This window comes from Rhinopithecus roxellana, chromosome 20 (assembly GCF_007565055.1).
Source record: "Rhinopithecus roxellana isolate Shanxi Qingling chromosome 20, ASM756505v1, whole genome shotgun sequence".
Lineage (NCBI taxonomy): Eukaryota > Metazoa > Chordata > Mammalia > Primates > Cercopithecidae > Rhinopithecus > Rhinopithecus roxellana.
Window position 1 is genome coordinate 23,932,016 of NC_044568.1, and position 19,684 is coordinate 23,951,699.

At 46.1% G+C, this 19,684-nt stretch overlaps 1 protein-coding gene across 1 annotated transcript in view; it reads right to left on the reverse strand.

Annotated features, from left to right (window-relative positions):
• The window catches only part of CMTM4 (CKLF like MARVEL transmembrane domain containing 4), an 83,554-nt gene extending 64,076 nt beyond the window's left edge, over positions 1-19,478 (reverse strand). The window contains exon 1 of the mRNA XM_030925357.1: positions 18,947-19,478. Coding sequence (XP_030781217.1) covers positions 18,947-19,132 — 186 coding nt within the window. The 5' untranslated portion in view covers positions 19,133-19,478. The remainder of the gene's footprint in view (positions 1-18,946) is intronic.
• Positions 19,479-19,684: the final 206 nt, after the last annotated feature.

Genomic DNA, 19,684 nt, shown 5'->3' on the forward strand with positions numbered 1-19,684 from the left:
AGCACTGTACTGAAAAAAACTGGGCCTCTGCCATGCGGATGTTTATGAACTTACTACAGTAGAACATAGTACTCCTTATTATCCAAATCTGTTCAGAAAGCCAGTGCCCAGAGAGTCAGGGACATATGTAATGTAAGATAGTGCTTCATCATAGGACACCAATCAGAGCAGAGAAAAATCAGTGACAGCCAGGCGTGGTGGGTCATGCCTGTAATCCCAGCACTTTGGGGGCCAGGGCAGCTTAAGCCCAGGAGTTCAAGAGCAGCTGAGGCAACATGTTAAGACCCCGTCTCTACAAAACACAAAATTAGCCAGGAGTGGTAGCACACCCGTAGTCCCAGCTACTCTAGAGGCTGAGGGTGTAGGACCACTTGGGACCAGGAAGCTGAGGCTGCAGTGAGCCCTGATTGTGCCATTGTACTCCAGCCTGGGAAACAGAACAAGACCCTGTCTCAAAAAAATATATAAAAAAGAAAAGAAAAACCAGTGAGGCCAGGCATGGCAGGACCAGAGGAAGACAGGTGGGGGCAGGGAAGTAGGGAAGGGGACACGAGGCCCTGCCTCGCCCTGGCCCACTGACTTCTGGGGCATCTGTAGGCTGGGCAAAGGGCAGCAGCGGCCTTGCAGCAACAGTGTGTTATTGTGGGGAACAAGAGCTTCCAGCCAGGCTGAGGCTGGCAGATTTACGTGGAGAGAATCTGAATGGGAAAGTGACTAGACCAAAACCTGGCTAAATGAAGTGCCCATGGACATTTTAACAATAAAAACACTCATCAAATGTTTCCCACGGCCACCTCATACCAACCCTATGGTGACAGGTAGTGTTATCTGTACTCCTACTCCTAATTATTCTAGCCTGACTCAGGCCCTTAAAGACCAAGCTGAGGCGTAAAGGACATGGTCCTAAGTGTAGGTGGTCAAGATAGATAGATAGATAGATAGATAGATAGATAGATAGATAGATAGATAGATAGATAGATAGATAGATAGATAGATAATATTTTTTTAGACAGAATCTCACTCTGTTGCCCAGGCTAGAGTGCAATGGCATGATCTCAGCTCACTGTAACCTCCACCTCTCAGGTTCAAGCAATTCTCCTATCTCAGCCTCCTGAGTAGCTGGGATTAAAGGCATGTGCCATGATTCTATGCTAAGTTTTATATTAGGAGTCTGGATTTCACCACGTTGGCCAGGCTGGTCTCAAACTGCTGACCTCAGGTGATTTGCCCACCTCAGCCTCCCAAAGTGCTGGAATTACAGGTATCAGCCACTGCGCCCAGCCTCAAGATCTATTTTTGTGAAGAAAAGTGACCAGGGTCAGGTGTGGTGGTATGTGCCTATAGTCCCAGCTACTCAGGAAACTGAAGCAGGAGGATCACTTGAGCCCAGGAATTCAAGTCTGCAGTGAGCCATGATCACACCACTGTACTCTAGCTTGGGAGACACAGTGAGGCCCCATCTCTAAAAACAAAAGAAATGAAAAGCAAAGCCATCAGGGGAAAAAGAGAAAAATGAAAATCCAGAGAGGGGAGCAGAAAGCCATAAAGAACGCTCCTCCAGCAACCCGTAGGTACAGGGCTCCCCTCTCAGGCTAGAGGAACAGAGGAAAGGGAGAGAAACAAACAAATGAAATCTGGAGGTTCTAACATGATGAGTTGGATAAAAAATCCAGTCCACCCAGCCCCCTCTCACCACACAGTCCCCATTTCAAGATAAATTGTGAATGCTTTTGAAATGAACCAAAAATATCAAGTATCTTCGATGGAAAACTAGGCCTTATTAGAACATAACTTTCCAAGTCATCTGATCCTATGGAATTTGCACCTTTCATTGTCCTTGAGCTATTTGTAACTCTGTTAAACTGTACATAACTGACAGCAATGCAAATGATCCTCATCTATAAATAGGCAAATTAATTCTGTCTGGTGGAGAGACAATTGATTCACCTCCAAGCCAGAGTTGCATGTATTTGAAATTGACTTCATGGAACGTGTGTGTGCATGTGTCTGCTCTTTGAATTTTCCTTTGAGCTGGTTGTAACGTCCTACTGGTTCCCTCATTCATTAATAAAATACTTTACATTTGTATGAGTCATGATTTTATCTTTAAAAAATTATTATTTGGCCAGGAACAGTGGGTCATACCTGTAATCCCAGCACTTTGGGAGGCTGAGGTGGATGGATCGCTTGAGTCCAGGAATTCAAGACCAGCCTGGGCAACATGGCGAAACTCCATCTCTACAAAATGTACAAAAATTAGTCAGGCATAGTGGTGCATGCCTGTGGTCCCAGCTACTTGGGGGGCTGAGGTGGGAGGATCGCTTAAGCCCAGGAGACACAGGTTGCAGTATGTCAAGATCATGCCACTGCACTCTAGCCTGGGTGACAGAGCAAGACTCTGTCTAAAAAAAAAAAAAAAAAATTATCCTTTAATATCTACAAACAAGTCAAAAGTCCAAAAACGGTGCCAATACTCTGTATTAGCTGTTCTCAGAAGTAAAGAAAAAGATTCCAGGTCAATAATTCATCCAACCCCAAACACTTTGAAGTCTGCTGGCAAGAAGGACAATCAAGTCTCAATTTTCACCTCTTTACCCTGCTCCATGGGAAAAGATGGCCTCCAGCTTCCTCATCACTTTTACTGGTTCTGATTTTAGCAATTCTTAAATTTTGTCAATAATCCAAGGAGAAAGAAGAACTGAGGGCCCCCCTTCTCCCCTGACTCTGACAGATGTGACCCCTGAATTATGCAAAAAGGGTTCTCTTGAGGCTGGAGACACCCCAGGAGCACAGCCAGCAGAGGGGAAAACAGAAATGGACCAAGTCACTGTAAGATGGGATCAATGAGGCCGGGCATGATGGCTCATGCCTGTAATCCCAGCAGTTTGGGAGGCCAAGGTGGGCAGATCACTTGAGGTCAGGAGTTCGAGACCAGCCTGGCCAACATGGTGAAACCCTGTCTCTATTAAAAATATAAAAATTAGCCGGAAGTGGTGGTAGGTGCCTGTAATTCCAGCTACTCGGGAGGCTGAGGCAGGAGAAACGCTTGAACCTGGGAGGCAGACGTTGTAGTGACCTGAGATCATGCCACTGCACTCCAGCCTGGGTGACAGAGTGAGACTCCATGTCAAGAAAAAAAAAAAAAAAAAAAATGAGACCGATGAGTGATGCTGGAGCAATGCTCACAATCCACCTAATGGTTACAGAAATAAACACACAGGGGCTCTGGCCTTGGAAGGTAGATTGCACAGCTCCCCACCAGCTAGCCAGTTATCAACCCCAACAGGCTTCTGTTTCTACATCTGTAAAATGGCAACATTAACAGTGTCTGCCTGATAGGCTTGCCATGAACATTAAATGAGGTAACACACATAAAACACTTAGCAATCTGGCACATAGCAATGCGCACTTCAGTGCTACCTTTAGTATCATTTATTGATTGAGAAATGAATTTAATGTACTGTAAACTAAAAGCAAGAAATACAATAAATCATAACTGCCGGCCAAGCATGGTGGCTCATGCCTATAATCTCAGCACTTTGGGAGGCCAAGGTGTATGGATCACTTGAGGCCAGGAGTTCCAGACCAGCCTCGCCAACATGGTGAAACTCTGTCTCTACTAAAAATACAAAACTTGGCCAGGCGTGGCGGTGGGTGCCTGTAATCTCAGCTACTCGGGAGGCTGAGGCCCGAGAATTGCTTGAACCCAGGAGGCAAAGGTTGCAGTGAGCTGAGATCATACCACTGCACTCCAGCCTGGGTGACAGAGTGAGATTCCATCTCAAAAAAAAAAAAAGATTTAATAGGGAAAAAAGTATGTCATCTATCATCAATAATTTTATACTGATTACACACTGAAGTAATATTTTTCGTTTGTTTTTCCTTTATAGAGACAGGATCTCACTATGTTGCCCAGGCTGGCCTCGAACTCCTGGCTTCAAGTGATCCTTCTGCCTCAGCCTCCCAAAGTACTAGGACTGCAGGCGTGAGCCACTTTGCCTGGTCAATATTTTGGATATATTGGATTAAATAAAATATACTATCCAAATTCTACTTTTTTACTTTTTAAAACATGGCTATTAGAAAATTTTCAGTTGCATGTGTGGCTTACGTATTTCTGTTGGATATCTCCAGGTTAGACGGTGTGTGCAATGGCTTTGAGAAGGGTAAGATTATTGCAGCAGAGCCTGGTCAGAGACTTTGAGTAGATCCAGTGAGAAAAGAAGGCTTAACTAACTGGTCTTTTGGCAGTGGAGATGGAAAGGACATAGCTAAATGAGAGAGAGTTAAGAGGTGGCCACTACGTGTTTTTTTTTTTTTTTTTTTTTTTTTTTTTTTGAGATGGAATCTTGCTCTGTTGCCCACGCTGGAGTGCACTGGCACGATCTTGGCTCACTGCAAGCTCTGCCTCCCTGGTTCACGCCATTCTCCTGCCTCAGCCTCCCAAGTAGCTGGGACTACAGGTGCCTGCCACCACGCCTGGCTAATTTTTGTATTTTTAGTAGAGACGGGGTTTCTCCATGTTGGTCAGGCTGGTCTCAAACTCCTGATCTCAAGTGATACACCCACCTTGGCCTCCCAAAGTGCTGCGATTACAGATGTGAGCCACCATGCCCGGCCTTCCCTGTTAAATCTTCAAAATCCAGGGTGTATTTTGTATTTATGCATATCTCAATTTGTACCAGCCACATTTCAAGCGCTCAATGGCCACAGTTATAACTGTTCCCCATGTCGTTTACAAAAATCCAAATTCATCAGTCTAACAAACCAGCCCCTCCCCAGCCTGGGTCCCCCTCACCCTGCCCCATTTGTCGAATCACTTGCTCTTCCCTTCCATACCTTTGCCTGGTGAACCACACTTGACTCACTTCCTACCACCCCTTTCTGGGCTGGACCCCAGCACCTGGGATATTCCTCTGCCACAGGCACACCCTCCTTATTCCAGGCATTGGCCATTCAGCATCTTACAGCAATGTGCCCCTTTCCCAAATGGCCACAAGTGCTTCCTGCCAAGCCCACTATTCCCAGATCTTTATCACAGCCTCTGGCTCAGATGGTCCAATGGTTTGGGTACTTCTGTCTGCCCCATTCCAAACCCTTACTCCCAAGAGCTCTGGGAGCTCTTCAGAGGCAGAGATTTTTGTCTTATTTATGTCTGTCTAATAGTACCTGGCCCACCCTAGGCACTCAAGTGTATATAAAGTATGGATTTTTTTAAAAGGGGTGAATGATAGCATTTTTACCAACATCTAGTTACTGATCTTGATCTAACTTTCAAGTTATTTAGCCAACTCTTAATCTCAAGTTATACGCATTTCTAGGGCTTGGCCTGAAAATGGGTGAAAGAAAGTAGACAAGCTGAGGAAGCAACTACCACTGGAAGACTCATTGTTTCTGGGTTGTTTTTTTTTTTTACTGGCACAAAAATCTTTTAGCCTTAAACTGTTTTTCACAGTGGTGCTGGAATAAACGGGAAACCACAAAAATGAAGGCTTCCACTGCACCAGTCATCAAATCGCAGTGGCAGCAAAGAAAACATCCAGAACTATCCACATCTGATTAAACTCTGAACATTTTAAGTATTTACTAACTCATTTAATTCTCAGACTTAACCATTCATTTGAAATTGTCAGCAACAAAATTCTGGCTTAACAGTATTTCCTATAGCCTTCTTTAGCCTTCACTGAAGATTGCCAGTCTCCCTTTGCAGGCCTCATGGAACGGCTGTTCTTTTATTTTAATCAGAAAGCTTTATAAAAATAATCACTATGACCCTCAGCTTCAATCCCAGTTGGGACTTTTTCTTTGCCTGAAAAGTGTCTCTTGAAAGATACTGGCTTGACAGATACAAGCCTCTCTCTTTCTGAACGTGTTAATCAGAAAGCAGACAACTTCAATAATAATTACAGAATCCTGGTTTTCATTTTACACTGTTCTAGGCAAAAAGATTGGCAAAGCCTCTTATGGTTTCCCCAAGTTTTACAAAAATCTGTCTCCTAAGCAAAAGCTTCTGTTTCCTAGTAGCAATAGATAGTCTACTTAAAGTTAAAAAAAGAAAAAGTAATTACAATGGCATTTTATTTCCATACTTTCTCTCCAATAGTTTCCACCTCAAATAGTCTAGTTGTGTGTGTGTGTGTGTGTATAAATTTTCCCCATGGATTCCATGTTTTCAAAAACTTGACCTTACAAACTACATTAATAACCCATTTTTTTTTTTTTTTTTTTTGAGACGGAGTCTTGCTCTGTCGCCCAGGCTGGAGTGCAGTGGCGCGATCTCGGCTCACTGCAAGCTCCGCCTCTCAGGTTCACACCATTCTCCTGCCTCAGCCTCCCGAGTAGCTGGGACTACAGGCGCCCGCCACCACGCCCAGCTAATTTTTTGTATTTTCAATAGAGATGGGGTTTCACCGTGTTAGCCAGGATGGTCTTGATCTCCTGACCTCGTGATCCGCCCGCCTCAGCCTCCCAAAGTGCTGGGATTACAGGCATGAGCCAACACGGCCGGCCCATTTTTTTCTTTTATTAAACAAATACGTACATTCAAATGTGTGCCAGACCCTGGTTTAGACATGGGACACGGCAGAGAACTTGAAAGCCAAGTCTTTGCTCCTGTGGAGCTGACCCTCCAGCTGGATGGTCAATGCTCTGGAGAAGAATCAAGCAGGGTGAGAGGGGTCAACAGTGTCAATTGTAAGGCAGAGTGGGGTGGGGGAGTGTTCTATTCCAGATGCAGGGGATAGGGAAGGTCTCTTTTGAGCAGGAACCAGAAGAACAGAGCCAAGTGGAAATCTCTTTGAGCCTATTCTGGTGCAGGAGGCTGCCTAATTTAAAAAATAAAAATAGCTAAGTGGGCATTTTCAGGAAGGGGGTGAGGGATGAGAGAATAAACCCTGAGTGCAAAGATGAAGACAGGTGCATATTAATCAAAGGCTTACTGAAAGCTCCTGATCAATCTGAAGTAATCAGTATTATAAAATTCCAGTCAGAGGTAAGAAATTTTACCTCATTCTGCTTAATGTAAGCAGAAATCTGCCTTATTCTGCTTACTATCCTTTAGAGTATAGACTTTTTGAAATATAATTAGTACCCAGGCCCTCTTTTTTGTTTGTTTTTGAGATAAGAGTCTCCCTCTGTCGCCCAGGCTGGAGAGCAGTGGCACGATCTCGGCTTACTGAAACCTCCACCTCCCGGGGTTCAAGCGATTCTCCTTCCTCATCCTCCCGAGTAGCTCACAAGCACCCACCACCAAGCCCAGCTAATTTTTTTTTTTTTTTTTTTTTGCATTTGTAGTAGATACTGGATTTTACCATGTTGGTCAGGCTGGTCTCGAACTCCTGACCTCAAGTGATCTGCCTGTCTTGGCCTCCCAAAGTGCTGGGATTACAGGCATGAGCCACTGCACCCCCCCAGCCCTCATTCTAACTCTCAATCCCCCATTACTACCTTAATAAACTCTAGTGATCCCAGGACCCCACTCTGAAAACCAGTGATAGCCAGCATCAGGAGAAAAGGCCACACACAAGAGGCATTGCAATGAAGCCTGAACACCTCCACCCACCCACTGCTTTAAGTTGAGAATTTTTCACAAAAATCCTCCCCCATCAAGAAGTTAAACTGTTTAAAAATAGGATAGTTTCCAAATACTTAAACAAGCAGTATCTTCTCCCCCCGGGAGGTGTCACTTTCTGAGCTTGAGCCCTTCTACTTATCAGCCTCTTCTCCAGCCTGCTGCAGCCCTGCTCTAGAGCCACGCTCTTGAGGTCAAAGCTTAAGTCAGCTGACAGGCCGAAGTCATCCCCCTGAGTAGGGATTCCTGCTCTCTTCCTCTCCACCTCTCCCAGTCTATATCCTTCCTCCTTCCTGGAGCCCTGAGGCCCCACCTTGCTAATGAGCCCAAATCCCATCTCATCTCCCCTTGCTTGTTACTTCTCTTGTACACACGCCTGTTCTCCAGGAATCACCTTATTTTCCAAATAAAAATATCAGGGTATATTGTGAGCACATGGGTACTGTTACATGAATTGCTATAATTTCAACACTTAGAATACTTTGCAATTTATAGTAAAATAAGTATTTAAAATTTAGGATTATACTTATATATGGTCTGATGAGGCAGCACAGGAAATTGAGACTGTCTGGGAAAATTTATTATCTGTGATCACTTCTGCTCTATTCTCTAATAAGTTATTTTCCAAAGGAAACCCATGTCATCCTGCAAAAGCGTTTGGGGTTACTTCCAGAAATAAGGATGTGGGAGTCAGTGATAGCAGCTATAGGTTGAAGACCCCATGCTGGTATTTCCAGGCTATTTCAATGGCTCAGGGAAGACCGTTGTGGGGGAAGAAAAAAAAAAAAATCAACCCCAGCTTCCATACATATCTCAGTCCTTAATGGGGTAGGCCACACGTGTGGTGCTGCTCAAGTCTGTATAGCATTACTTTAGGCTGGAAAGAGCTCTCTCCCAGGCACCCAGGTATGCATTCATTCTACCGAGAGAGAAGCATCCTGACACACAGCCCTATCCTTACCTCTAAGCATCCTTTGGAGTGCCATAACCTGGGAAAGATTCTTACTGATTTCCTTTTTGTTTGTTTTTTGAGGCAGGGTCTCACTCTATCGCCCAGGCTGGAGTGCAGTGGTGCAATTTTGGCTCACTGCAACCTCCGCCTCCCAGGTTCAAGCGATTCTTGTGCCTCAGCCTCCTGAGTAGCTGGGACTACAGGCATGCACCGGACAATTTTTTGTATTTTTAGTAGAGATGGTGTTTCACCATGTTACCCAGGCTGGTCTCAAACTCCTGAGCTCAGGCTATCTGTCCACCTTGGCCTCCCAAAGTGCTAGGATTACAGGGACGAGCCACCGTGCCTGGCGTAATTTCTAATTAAGAACAAAGTTCCAGAGCCGGGCACGATGGCTCATGCCTGTAATCCCAGCATTTTGGGAGGCAGAGGCGGGCGGATCACGAGGTCAAGCGATCGAGACCATCCTGGCCAACATGGTGAAACCCCATCTGTACTAAAAATATAAAAGTTAGCTGGACGTGGTGGCACATGCCTGTAGTCCCAGCTACTCGGGGAGTCTGAGGCAGAAGAAACACTTGAATCCAGGAGGTGGAGGTTGCAGTGAGCCGAGATTGTGCCACTGCACTCCAGCCTGGGTGAGAGTGAGACTCTGTCTCAAAAAAAAAAGAACAAAGTTCCTCCAAAGTTGTGCAGAAAGAATTAATTTAGCCCTGTAGTCCAGAGGAGCCATTAAGACTTACAGAGGTCACCATTTCCCAGTTGTCTGTACTTGTGGGTAAGCACACTGGGAAACCTGGAATAAACTGAGACCTTCAGATATGTTGTGGGGGAAAATGTCAACCAAGTCTGTATGTTTTTTTTTTTTTTTTGGAATGTTCAGAAATGTGGTGGTCTTGTCCTCTGATGTAGTAAAAGCAATTTACTGAAATTTAACCAAAAATAATAATTCGAAAGAAGAATCCAGGCTACACTCATGAGGACATTTATTGACGCATCTTCCTAATAGCAAAAAACTAGAAACCGTAATCACCAGACTTTGCCACAGGGGATCATATGTAGCCTTTAGAAAGGAACAAAATCCCAAGTTCTTTTCATCTGAGTCTGTCCTAATACGATGATTATTTTTCTAATTTCTAATTTTCTTTAATGTTACAACATTTTCACTAACAAAATGAGGATAAATTTCTTTCAAATGGAAGAAGTTTTCTATTAGCATCAACAAATTTATTAAGCACCCACTACTGTGTAGAATGCTTGTTTTTTTACAGAAAAGTGCATTTTAAAACAATTTAAGCTTCAAGTTTGTCCAAGTGGTCTGTATTATTTAAATCATTCTTCCCAAGGGCCTCCAAATTACAAAGAAAGTCATGAAAAGTTAAAGATTACAGTCAGTATATGAGCTTTAAGGCTATACTAAGGTAGAGCTAGTAACATCTACTATTTTAGTAATTTTTGAATAGAAGGTACTTGCATGTGGTATAAAATTCAAGGGCTGGGAGCAGTGGCTCACGCCTATAAACCTAGGAATTTGCGAGCTGAAGGCAAGAGGATCGCTTGAGCCCAGGAGTTTGTGACCAGCCTAGGCAACATAGCGAGACCCTGTCTCAAAAATAAAATAAAATAAAATACAAAAGGTACAAATAGTTATACAGCAGAAAATGTCTCCCTGCTACCCTGGCCCTCAGCCACCCAGTTCCCCATCTTGTATCATTCCAGAGATATTCTGTATCACCATCAGTCTGTTCAGGTTGCTATAACCAAATACCGTAAAATAGGTAATTTATAAACAGAAATTTATTGCTCATAGTTCTGGAGACTAGAAAGTACAAGATCCAGGTGCCAGCAGATTCAGTATCTGAGTGAGGGCCCATTCTTCACAGATGGCACTTTCTATGTGTCCTCACATGGCAGAATGAGCAAGGATCCTCCCTTCAACCTCTTTTAAAAGGGCACTAACCCCATTGACAAGGGCTAAGCCCTCATGACTTAATTACTTCCCAAAAAGCTCCACCTCTTAATACTATCACACTGGGTGTTAGGTTACAACATCTGAATTTTGGGGAAATACCAACATTCAGACCATAGCAACCTCCAACAGGCTTTGATGATGTGGTGTCTTGAGACGCTGAGCTAGGGAGCATGGTGGGTTCACCAGCACCGTAGTACTACCATTATCCCCAACTTAAAATCCCCAAGTGAGAGACCTGCAGGAGATCTGCTTGTTGCCTGAGTGAACAAGTAACTTGCCAAAAGTCTCAAGGCCAATAAGAGATACAAAGTCCATCATCCTCTCAGAAACACTCCCCTCAACACACACACACACACACACACACATTCTACCCTAAACAAGGGTGACTTCATGTCCTGTTGTTCTCTCTCCCTGGAACATACCTCCATCAACCACCACTAGCCCTTTGCCTGGCTAACTTGACTTTCCATATAAAGTTTAGAATCAGCATTCTTCTATCTACAAAAAAACCTTGCTAGGATTTTGGGATTGTATTAAACCTATAGATCATTTGTGGAGAACTAATATTTTAACTATATTGAGTTTTCCAATCCCAATGAACACAGAATGCCTGTCCACTTATTTTGGTCATCTTTGATTTCTTTCTTCAGTGTTTTGTAGTTTTCACTGAGCAGATCCTATACGTGTTTTGTGAGATTTATATCTAAGAATTTCATTCTTTTCGGTGCTGTTATAACTGATGCTGGTTTTTTGTTTTAATTTCCAATGATTTATTGCTAGGATGTAAAAATACTACTGATTATTGTATGTTGACCTTATATCCTGTAACCTTGCTAACTCACTTAGTTCTAGGAGGTTTTTTATATATTTCCATGTGATTATTTACCTAATCACGCCATATGCAAATAGGAACAGCTTTATTTATTTCCATTCTGTATGCCTCCTATGAATTTTTTTGCAATGGCTAGGACTCCAGTATCATCTTGAATATGAGTGATGACAGCAGACGTCATTGCCTGCTTCCCATTGTAGGGGGGAAGCATTCATTATTTCCCCACTAAGTATAATGTTACCTGTAGTTTTTTTTGTAGATGCCCTTTTTCAGGTTGAAGAAGTTCCTTTCTCTTCCAAGTTTGCTGACAACATTTATTATGGAAAAGTACTGAATTTTGTCAAAAGTTTTTCTTTCTGCACCAAATGATATAATCATGTGGCTTTGCGTTTTGTTTTGTTTTTGAGAAAGGGTCTCACTCTGTTGCCCAGGCTGGAGTGTAGTGGTACAATCATGGCTCACCGCAGCCTTGACCTCCTGGGCTCAAGCAATTCTCCCACCTTATCCTATAGCTGGGACTACAGGCATGCACAAGCATGCCATGCTAATTTTTGTATTTTTTGTAGAGAAGCGGCTTCACCATGTTACCCAGGCTGGTCTTGAACTCCTGGGCTCAAGCAATCCACCTGCCTCAGCCTCCCAAAGTGCTGGGACTACAGACATAAGCTACTGTGCCTGGCCTGTTATTTTAAGCTGTTAATAGGATGTACACCTATAACATTTACTTTCAAAAACTACACCAACCTTTTGTTCCTGGGATAAATCACAATTGGTTTGGTGTATTACTCTTTCTACATTATGTTGGGTTTTATTTTCTATATGGTATTTTGTTGAGGATTTCTGTGTCTGTGTTCATATGAGGAATATTGGTCTGTAGTATCATTTTCTTGAACAGTCTTTGTGTGGTTTTGTAAAACACATGTATACTCTATACTTAACTTCCTTTAAGGTTGTGGATTATAATTTCACTATTTTTAATCATCAAAAAAACTTAAGAGTAATTGTAACTTTGCTTTTCTGCTAGAACTTATTTGACTCCAAGTCCTTGATCAGGAAGACAACTCCGAAAGATAACAATCTTCCTAAAGGAAAATGGGACTGTTTTACAAGAAGCCACAGAATGGTGGATCTGAGAATCCAACATAGAGAAACCCACTGCTTCATCTACCATTATGCGCTTGTACATGCATGACTTCAGGGCTAAATGGGAGCCAGGAGTACAAAGCAATCTTCAGTAGTAAACAAAACGCAGAACCCTTCAGGGTTTGACCAGGGTCATTGTGTTTCTGCCTGGTCATTTGACCAGCTCTTATTAATCAGGAACCCAGCTGAACCTCAATTGAACCAGCCCCTCCAACAGAACTGAGGGGATGTGGGGCTGATAAACTCAGTGCTATGTCTACAGCCAGTCATTTCTCAAAGTTGCAGCTTTGTAAATGTGGCTATATTTGTGTTGTAGATGACTTCTATAATGTATTACTGCCCCACCCCTGCACATCCTCCAGAGAACAGCAACCAGCCAGGGATTCTGCTGACTGGCTTGAGATTAAAAAAACTAACAAGGTTTCCATCAAATAAAAGATATGCCATTACCCACCCCTGAAGTGCAAATACTCACATCTGTTTTTGAGTTACATAGGAAAGCAACTATCAAACATTAATCTCTTAATTCTTACAATTCTTAAAATGCTCAATCAGTCATTACCACCCATACTGTACAATTGAGGAACCCAGCTGTGATGAGACCAAGAGGCATCAAAATCAGCAGAGCTAAAATTTGCATTTAAACATTTCCAGGTCAGGCGCAGTCGCTCACACCTGTAATCCCAGCACTTTGGGAGACCAAAACAGTAGGATTGCTTGAGCCCAGGAGTTCGAGATTAGCCTATAGTTTGAGGCAACATAGCAAGACCTCGTCTCTACAAAAATAAAAAAATTAGCAGCGCATAGTGGCGCATGCCTGTAGTCCTGGCTATTCAGGAAGCTGACGCAGGAGGCTCCCTTGAGCCCAGAAGTTCGAGGTTACAGTGAGCTATGATCATGCCACTGCATTCCAGCCTGGGTGACAGAACAAAAATCTGTCTTAAAAAAAAAATTCCTAAGCGGCCCGGCGCGGTGGCTCAAGCCTGTAATCCCAGCACTTTGGGAGGCCGAGACGGGTGGATCACGAGGTCAGGAGATCAAGACCATCCTGGCTAACACGGTGAAACCCCGTCTCTACTAAAAATACAAAAACTAGCCGGGCGAGGTGGCGGGCGCCTGTAGTCCCAGCTACTCGGGAGGCTGAGGCAGGAGAATGGCGTAAACCCGGGAGGCGGAGCTTGCAGTGAGCTGAGATCCGGCCACTGCACTCCAGCCTGGGCGACAGAGCCAGACTCCGTCTCAAAAAAAAAAAAAAAAAAGGCCTACACAAATACATAGTCAGAAAGTCATCTAGGCATGGGAAGGGCTCAAGAAAGGGATGTGGATCACGTGTGGTGGCTCACGCCTGTAATCCCAGTTTGCGACCAACCTGGGCAACATATAATGAGATTCTGTCTTTATTCATTTTAAAAAAAAAAAAAGGAATTCACACAAGGAGGAAGATAATTTAAATCAGTTCATTCTCCCCAACTAAGAGATACGTACAGGTTTCATTTTGAAAAGATATAGGACGAGGTAAGTGACTCATGCCTGTAATCTCAGCACTTTGAGAAGCTGAAGAGGGAGGGCTGCTTGAGCTCACGAGTTCGAAACCAACCTCAGCAACATAGGGAGACCCTGTCGCTACAAAAAATTTTAAAATGAGCCAGGCATAGTGGCACACACCTGTAGTCCCAGCTAGTTGGAGGGCTGAGGTGGAAGGATCGCTTGAGCCCAGGAGGTCGAGGTTGCATTAAGCTATGATTGTACCACTGCACTCCAGCCTGGGCACAGAGCAGGACCTTGTCTCAAAAAGAAAAAGAAAAAAAAGAATCTATGCAACTGCACAGTTTAATTTTTTTGTAATGTTTCAGATTAGCTTTACTATCAAATCACATTCCATTAAAAATACCAATTTAACTTAAATAATAAGGAATTAAACTATCTTTAATTCAAATATATAATTATGTTTTTTGGTGATATTTTCACAAAGTTTCTTTAGAGACAGGCATTGTTAGCACTATGACAGCTAACATTTATTGAACATCAATTAGATGCCTGATACGGTAGGTACTAACTTACACATATTATTTCATTTTCTTAATCCTTTGAGGGATGTATTGGCAGGCTCATTTTACAGAAAAATCTCAGCCTTAAGGTTGACTATTTATCGAAAGCTGGTTGCTAGCACCTGTGTGAGGTTTGTTTTTTGTTTTTTGTTTTTGAGATGGAGTCTTGCTCTGTCACTCAGGCTGGAGTACAATGACATGATCTCAGCTCACTGCAACCTTTGCCTCCCAGGTTCAAGCTCTTCTCCTGCCTCAGCCTCTGGAGTACCTGGGATTACAGGCACCCGCTACTATGCCCGGCTAATATTTTTGTATTTTTGGAGAGACTGGGTTTCACCGTAGTGTCCAAGCTAGTCTTGAACTCCTGACCTCAAGTGATCCAGCCACCTCGGAATCCCAAAGTGCTGAGATTACAGGTGTGAGCCCGGCCTGTTGCAAGGTTTTTTAACACTGAAAGGATATAGAAAGGTAAGTCTCAAACTTTAATGTACACATGGATCACCTGGGGAATCTTGTTTAAATGCAGGTGACTCGGAAGTTCTGGGGTGAGGCCACTGATTCTGCACTTCTAACAAGCCCTGAGGTGAGGGCAATGCTGCTGGCTGAAGGCCAAACTTGGAATAGCAAGGATCTACAGGTTGCAATAGGCCACAAAAAACACCACAAAAAAGTCTACAGCCCAACACGGGGGCTCACGCCTGTAACCCCAACACTTTGGGAGACCAAGGTGGGCAGATCACTTGAGGTTAGGAGTTCAAGACCAGCCTGGCCAATATGGGGAAACCCTGTCTCTACTAAAAATTACAAAACTTAGCTGGGCATTGATAGCAGGTGCCTGTAATCCCAGCTACCTGGGAGGCTGAGTCAGGAGAATCGCTTGAACCCAGGAGGTGGAGGCTGCAGTAAGCCAAGATCGTGCCACTGCACTGCAGCCTGGGCAACAGAGCAAGACCCCATCTGAAAAAAAAAAACTAAAAAAACTAAATTTATAGTCAGTTGCAGTGGCTCATGCCTATAATCCCAGCACTTTGGGAGGCTGAGGCAGGTGGATCACCTGAGATCAGAAGTTCGAGACCAGCCTGGCCAACATGGCGAAACCCCATCTCCACTAAAAATACAAAAATTAGCCAGGCATGGTGGCAGGCGCCAGTAATCCCAGCTACTAGGGAGGCTGAGGCTGGAGAACTGCTTGAACGCAGGAGGCGGAGGTTGCAGTGAGCTGAGATGGCGCCATTGCACTACAGCCTGGGCATCAAGAGCGAAAGTCCATCTCAAAGAAAAAAAAAAAAACGCATACACACAACTAAATTTATTCTTAGACATGGGATCTTGCTATGTTGCCCAAGCTGGAGCACAGTGACTACTCCCAGGCACCATAATGGTTCCCTGTGACCTTGAACTCTTAGGCTCAAGCAATCTCCCCACCTTAGCTTCCTGGGTTTTAAAAGTCAAATTTTTCTCAAAACCACAGAGTTAGAACTTACTCATATTTCTTGATGGATTCTGAGTTTTGTAACATCTCAGAAGTATCTTCATAATGACTTCTTATTTTCTTTTCCAGTTTAAATTTAGAGTCCAATTTCTTGGAGTTTTGTGGGATTTTTATCAAGGCTGGGAAGCCAACTACACCAAAACCATTTCAAGTTGCCATACCCTTCAAGCGGGTCCCTTTCCTTTACTCGCCCACACATATCCTCTCAGGGTTTAAGTTCTAGAGATTAACAACAGAGTTAGGTGAGATTTTGGGGGCTAGGCCCAAAAGTTCTTCCAGATGAAAAGTACAATTCTAGGCCGGGCATGGTGGCTCACATCTGTAATCCGGGCACACTGGGAGGCCGAGGCAGGCAAATCACCTAAGCTCAGGAGTTTAAGACTAGCCTGGGCAACATAGTGAAACCCCGTCTCTACCAAAGATACAAAAAATTAGCTGGGCATGGTGGTGTGCGTCTGTGGTCCCAGCTACTTGGGACGTTGAGATGGGTGGGTCTCTTGAGCCCAGGTGGCGGAGGTTGCAGTGAGCCAAGATTGTGCCACTGCACTCCAGCCTGGGTAACAGTTAGACCCAGTGTCAAAAAAAAAAAGGAAAGAAAGAAAAAGAAAGAGTGAGCAGAGAGAAAGAAAGAGAAAGGGAGAGAGAGAAGAGAAGAGAAGAGAAGAGAAGAGAAGAGAAGAGAAGGAAAGAAGAAAAGAACAACGCTACAACAAAACAATACCTTACCAAAAGGTAATGATAAATGCCACCGACTTCCATCCCTCGACTTAGGTGACAAAGTCCCAGCAATGCAGTAATAACTAACAGTCTACAAACTGGATTTCAGTTATTTTACTAGATTCTTTTAGGGGCAAGTTCTATTTACTTTCAAAATCCCACAGTGCAAACAAAGCAAGGTATTCGACCAAGCCCTGCTCTTTTCTTATTCGTTTCTAATTATCTGTACGGGCTATTGTGCCCATACTCAAAACACTGGCTAGCTGCCTCTTTTAAAAGGCAATTGTAGGCGGAGTGTGATGGCTCATGCTTGTAATCCCAGCACTTTGGGAGGCTGAGGTGGGTGGATCATGAGGTAAGGAGTTTGAGACCAGCCTGGCCAACACAGTGACCAGTAGACCTCATCTCTACTAAAATTACAAAAATTAGCTGGGCGTGGTGGTGGGCCCCTGTAATCCCAGCTACACGGGAGACTGAGGCAGGAGAATCGCTTGAACCCCGGAGGCGGAGGTTGCAGTGAACTGAGACTGTGCCACTGCACTCCAGCCTGGGCAATAGAGCTAGACTCCGTCTCAAAAAAAAAAAAAAAAAAGAAAAAAGGCAATTGCACACCTCCCTTCACCTCCTACATTCTCTTTGCTAACAGCAATGCCAAACTACAAAACCAATTCATCTTTGAAAACATTTCAGTTTACCAGATAAGATAAATTTAAAATTCTGAAGAGACAGATAATCTGATCCATTTTTCTTTCCATAAAGCCCTTCAAAAATACCCTCTGGCAGTCAGCAGAAGAAGCCTTTCACCCAAGAGAGACATAAAACAGCCTATGATTCTGTAATTTACAAACACCAGGACATTTATTTAAAGGGTATCCACACATTATATTATTCCCAAGGAATGCTTAGGCACTCAAGTAGGAACAGGAGGACCAGGCCTGGCGCGGTGGCTCATGCCTGTAATCCCAGCACTTTGGGAAACCAAGGAGGGGTGATCGCTTGAGTCCAGTAGTTGGAGACCAGTTTGGGCAACATGGTGAAACCCCATCTCTACCAAAAATACAAAAATTAACCGAGCATGGTGGAACGCGCTTGTAGTCCCAGCTACTCGGGAAGCTAAGGTGAGAAGATTGCTTGAGCCTGGAGGTCGAACCTGCAGTGAGCCACGATCGCACCACTGCACTCCACCCTGGGCGACAGAGACCCGGTCTCAAAAAAGAGAGAGAGAGCATGAACAAGAACAAGTGGCTTCTCTGGCTATGAGAAGTCTATAAAGTTTTGAGGCCGGTGGCCTCAGAAGAAGGCCTACCTGTGACAGGGAATGTTGGCGGGGCACACGGGTTTTTCTGAATTAGAGCATGCCCTGTCTACAACATAACTAAGCAACTGCCCGGAGAGGCATGTTACAAAACCACAAAGCAGGAACAGAGCTGAGAGGCCCCTGCCCAGAACACCCTGGAAGCCAAAACATAGGACCCTGAGAAATTAGCTCCAATACAGACAAGTCCAACAGAAAGTTCTCTGTTTCTGCTACCTCCAAAACTGGCTGCCCTCCCAGATTTAACTCTGGGTACCAATTGGGCAGTGCCAGCCACCGTGCTGGGCGGTGGATTCCGGGATGCCGAGTCTGTCTTCTTGGTTAGAAGGACAAAAACCTCTGCAGTGTAGAGAACTGTGGGCAGACCTAGGCTCCCCCACGGCATCAGGGCTACCTGCCTCCATCCAACAAATACTTACTAAGCGCCTACCATATACGCCTGGCACCCAGCTAGATATCAAGGGGGAACCAAGCCACAGTCCCTCGTCTCCTCAGGCAGAAACAGACGAGCACCTTCTGGAGGTTGTGCGGGCCGGGAAAACCTGCCACAGGTTGCTAAGACCAGCCGTACCCAGGAGACAGCAGGATTCCCAGCAGCACCCAGCCCAGTAACGCCACCGACTCCCGCGAGCGAGGGCGGAGCGGACAGGTAGGCCCGAGGGCAGGTGCTCAGGTAGGAGGCGCACACCTGAGGCTGCCGGCCTGGGAAGGACAGGCTCTGGACGAGGGCGGGGTCCCCAGAGGAGGCTGCAGAGTGGCCCCGGGACCCCGCGAGGGAGAGAGGGCGCGAGGAGCGGGCTCCGGCCCCGGCAAGCGGGTACGCGGCGGAGGCCCCGCAGCGGGGCGGGGAGGGAGGAGTGCGGCTAGGCCGCCCTCTGGCACCTGGGGCCCCGCCCGGCACCTACCACTTGGGCGACCTTGAGGCGGCCGAGCGCGCCGCGCAGGTAGTCGGGGTCGCAGCGCAGGCCGGCCAGCCCGCGGCGCTGGCTCACCGGCTCGGTGGTGGGCTGGTACGGGCTGCTGGCGCCCGAGATCATGGAGGTGCTCGAGGCCTCGCCCTCGAAGCCGTCCAGCTCCTCGCCGCTCCGCATGCTGCCGCCCGGCCCGGGCCGCCTCGCGCGGCAGGCTCCCGGCGCCAGGAGCGGGCGGGCTCAGCGGGGCCGCCGCATCGCCGCCGCCGCCGCCGCCTCCCGACTGACCGCCTGCGGCCCGCCCGCCGCCGCCGCCTCTCGCCCGCCGCCCGGCTGCGGCTGCGGCTCGGTCCGCTCGGGCTCGGCTCCCGCCGCCTCGGCAGCGGAAAGGGAGGGAGGCGGGAGCCAGGAGAGGGAAGGAGGCGGGAGCCGGCGCGCCGGGCCGGGAGGGGCGGAGCCAGGCCGCAGCCGGCGGCTCGGAGGAGCTCCGCGGCTCGGGCGAGGTGGAGGCGGCGGCGCCGCCGCGGGCCTCGGGGCGGGGCGGGGCGCCGACTCCTCAGGCCCCGCCCCGGCCCCGCCCCCACCTGCGCCTCGAGCCGGAGCCGGAGCCGCTGGTTGGCGCTGGCGATCCCGGCACGGGGGTTAATGGGGTTCAGGCAGCGGGGTCCTGGGGCTGAGGAAAGGGTCGAGGTGGACCTGGAGGCCATGGAGTTGCTTTCCCAGGCGCTGCCT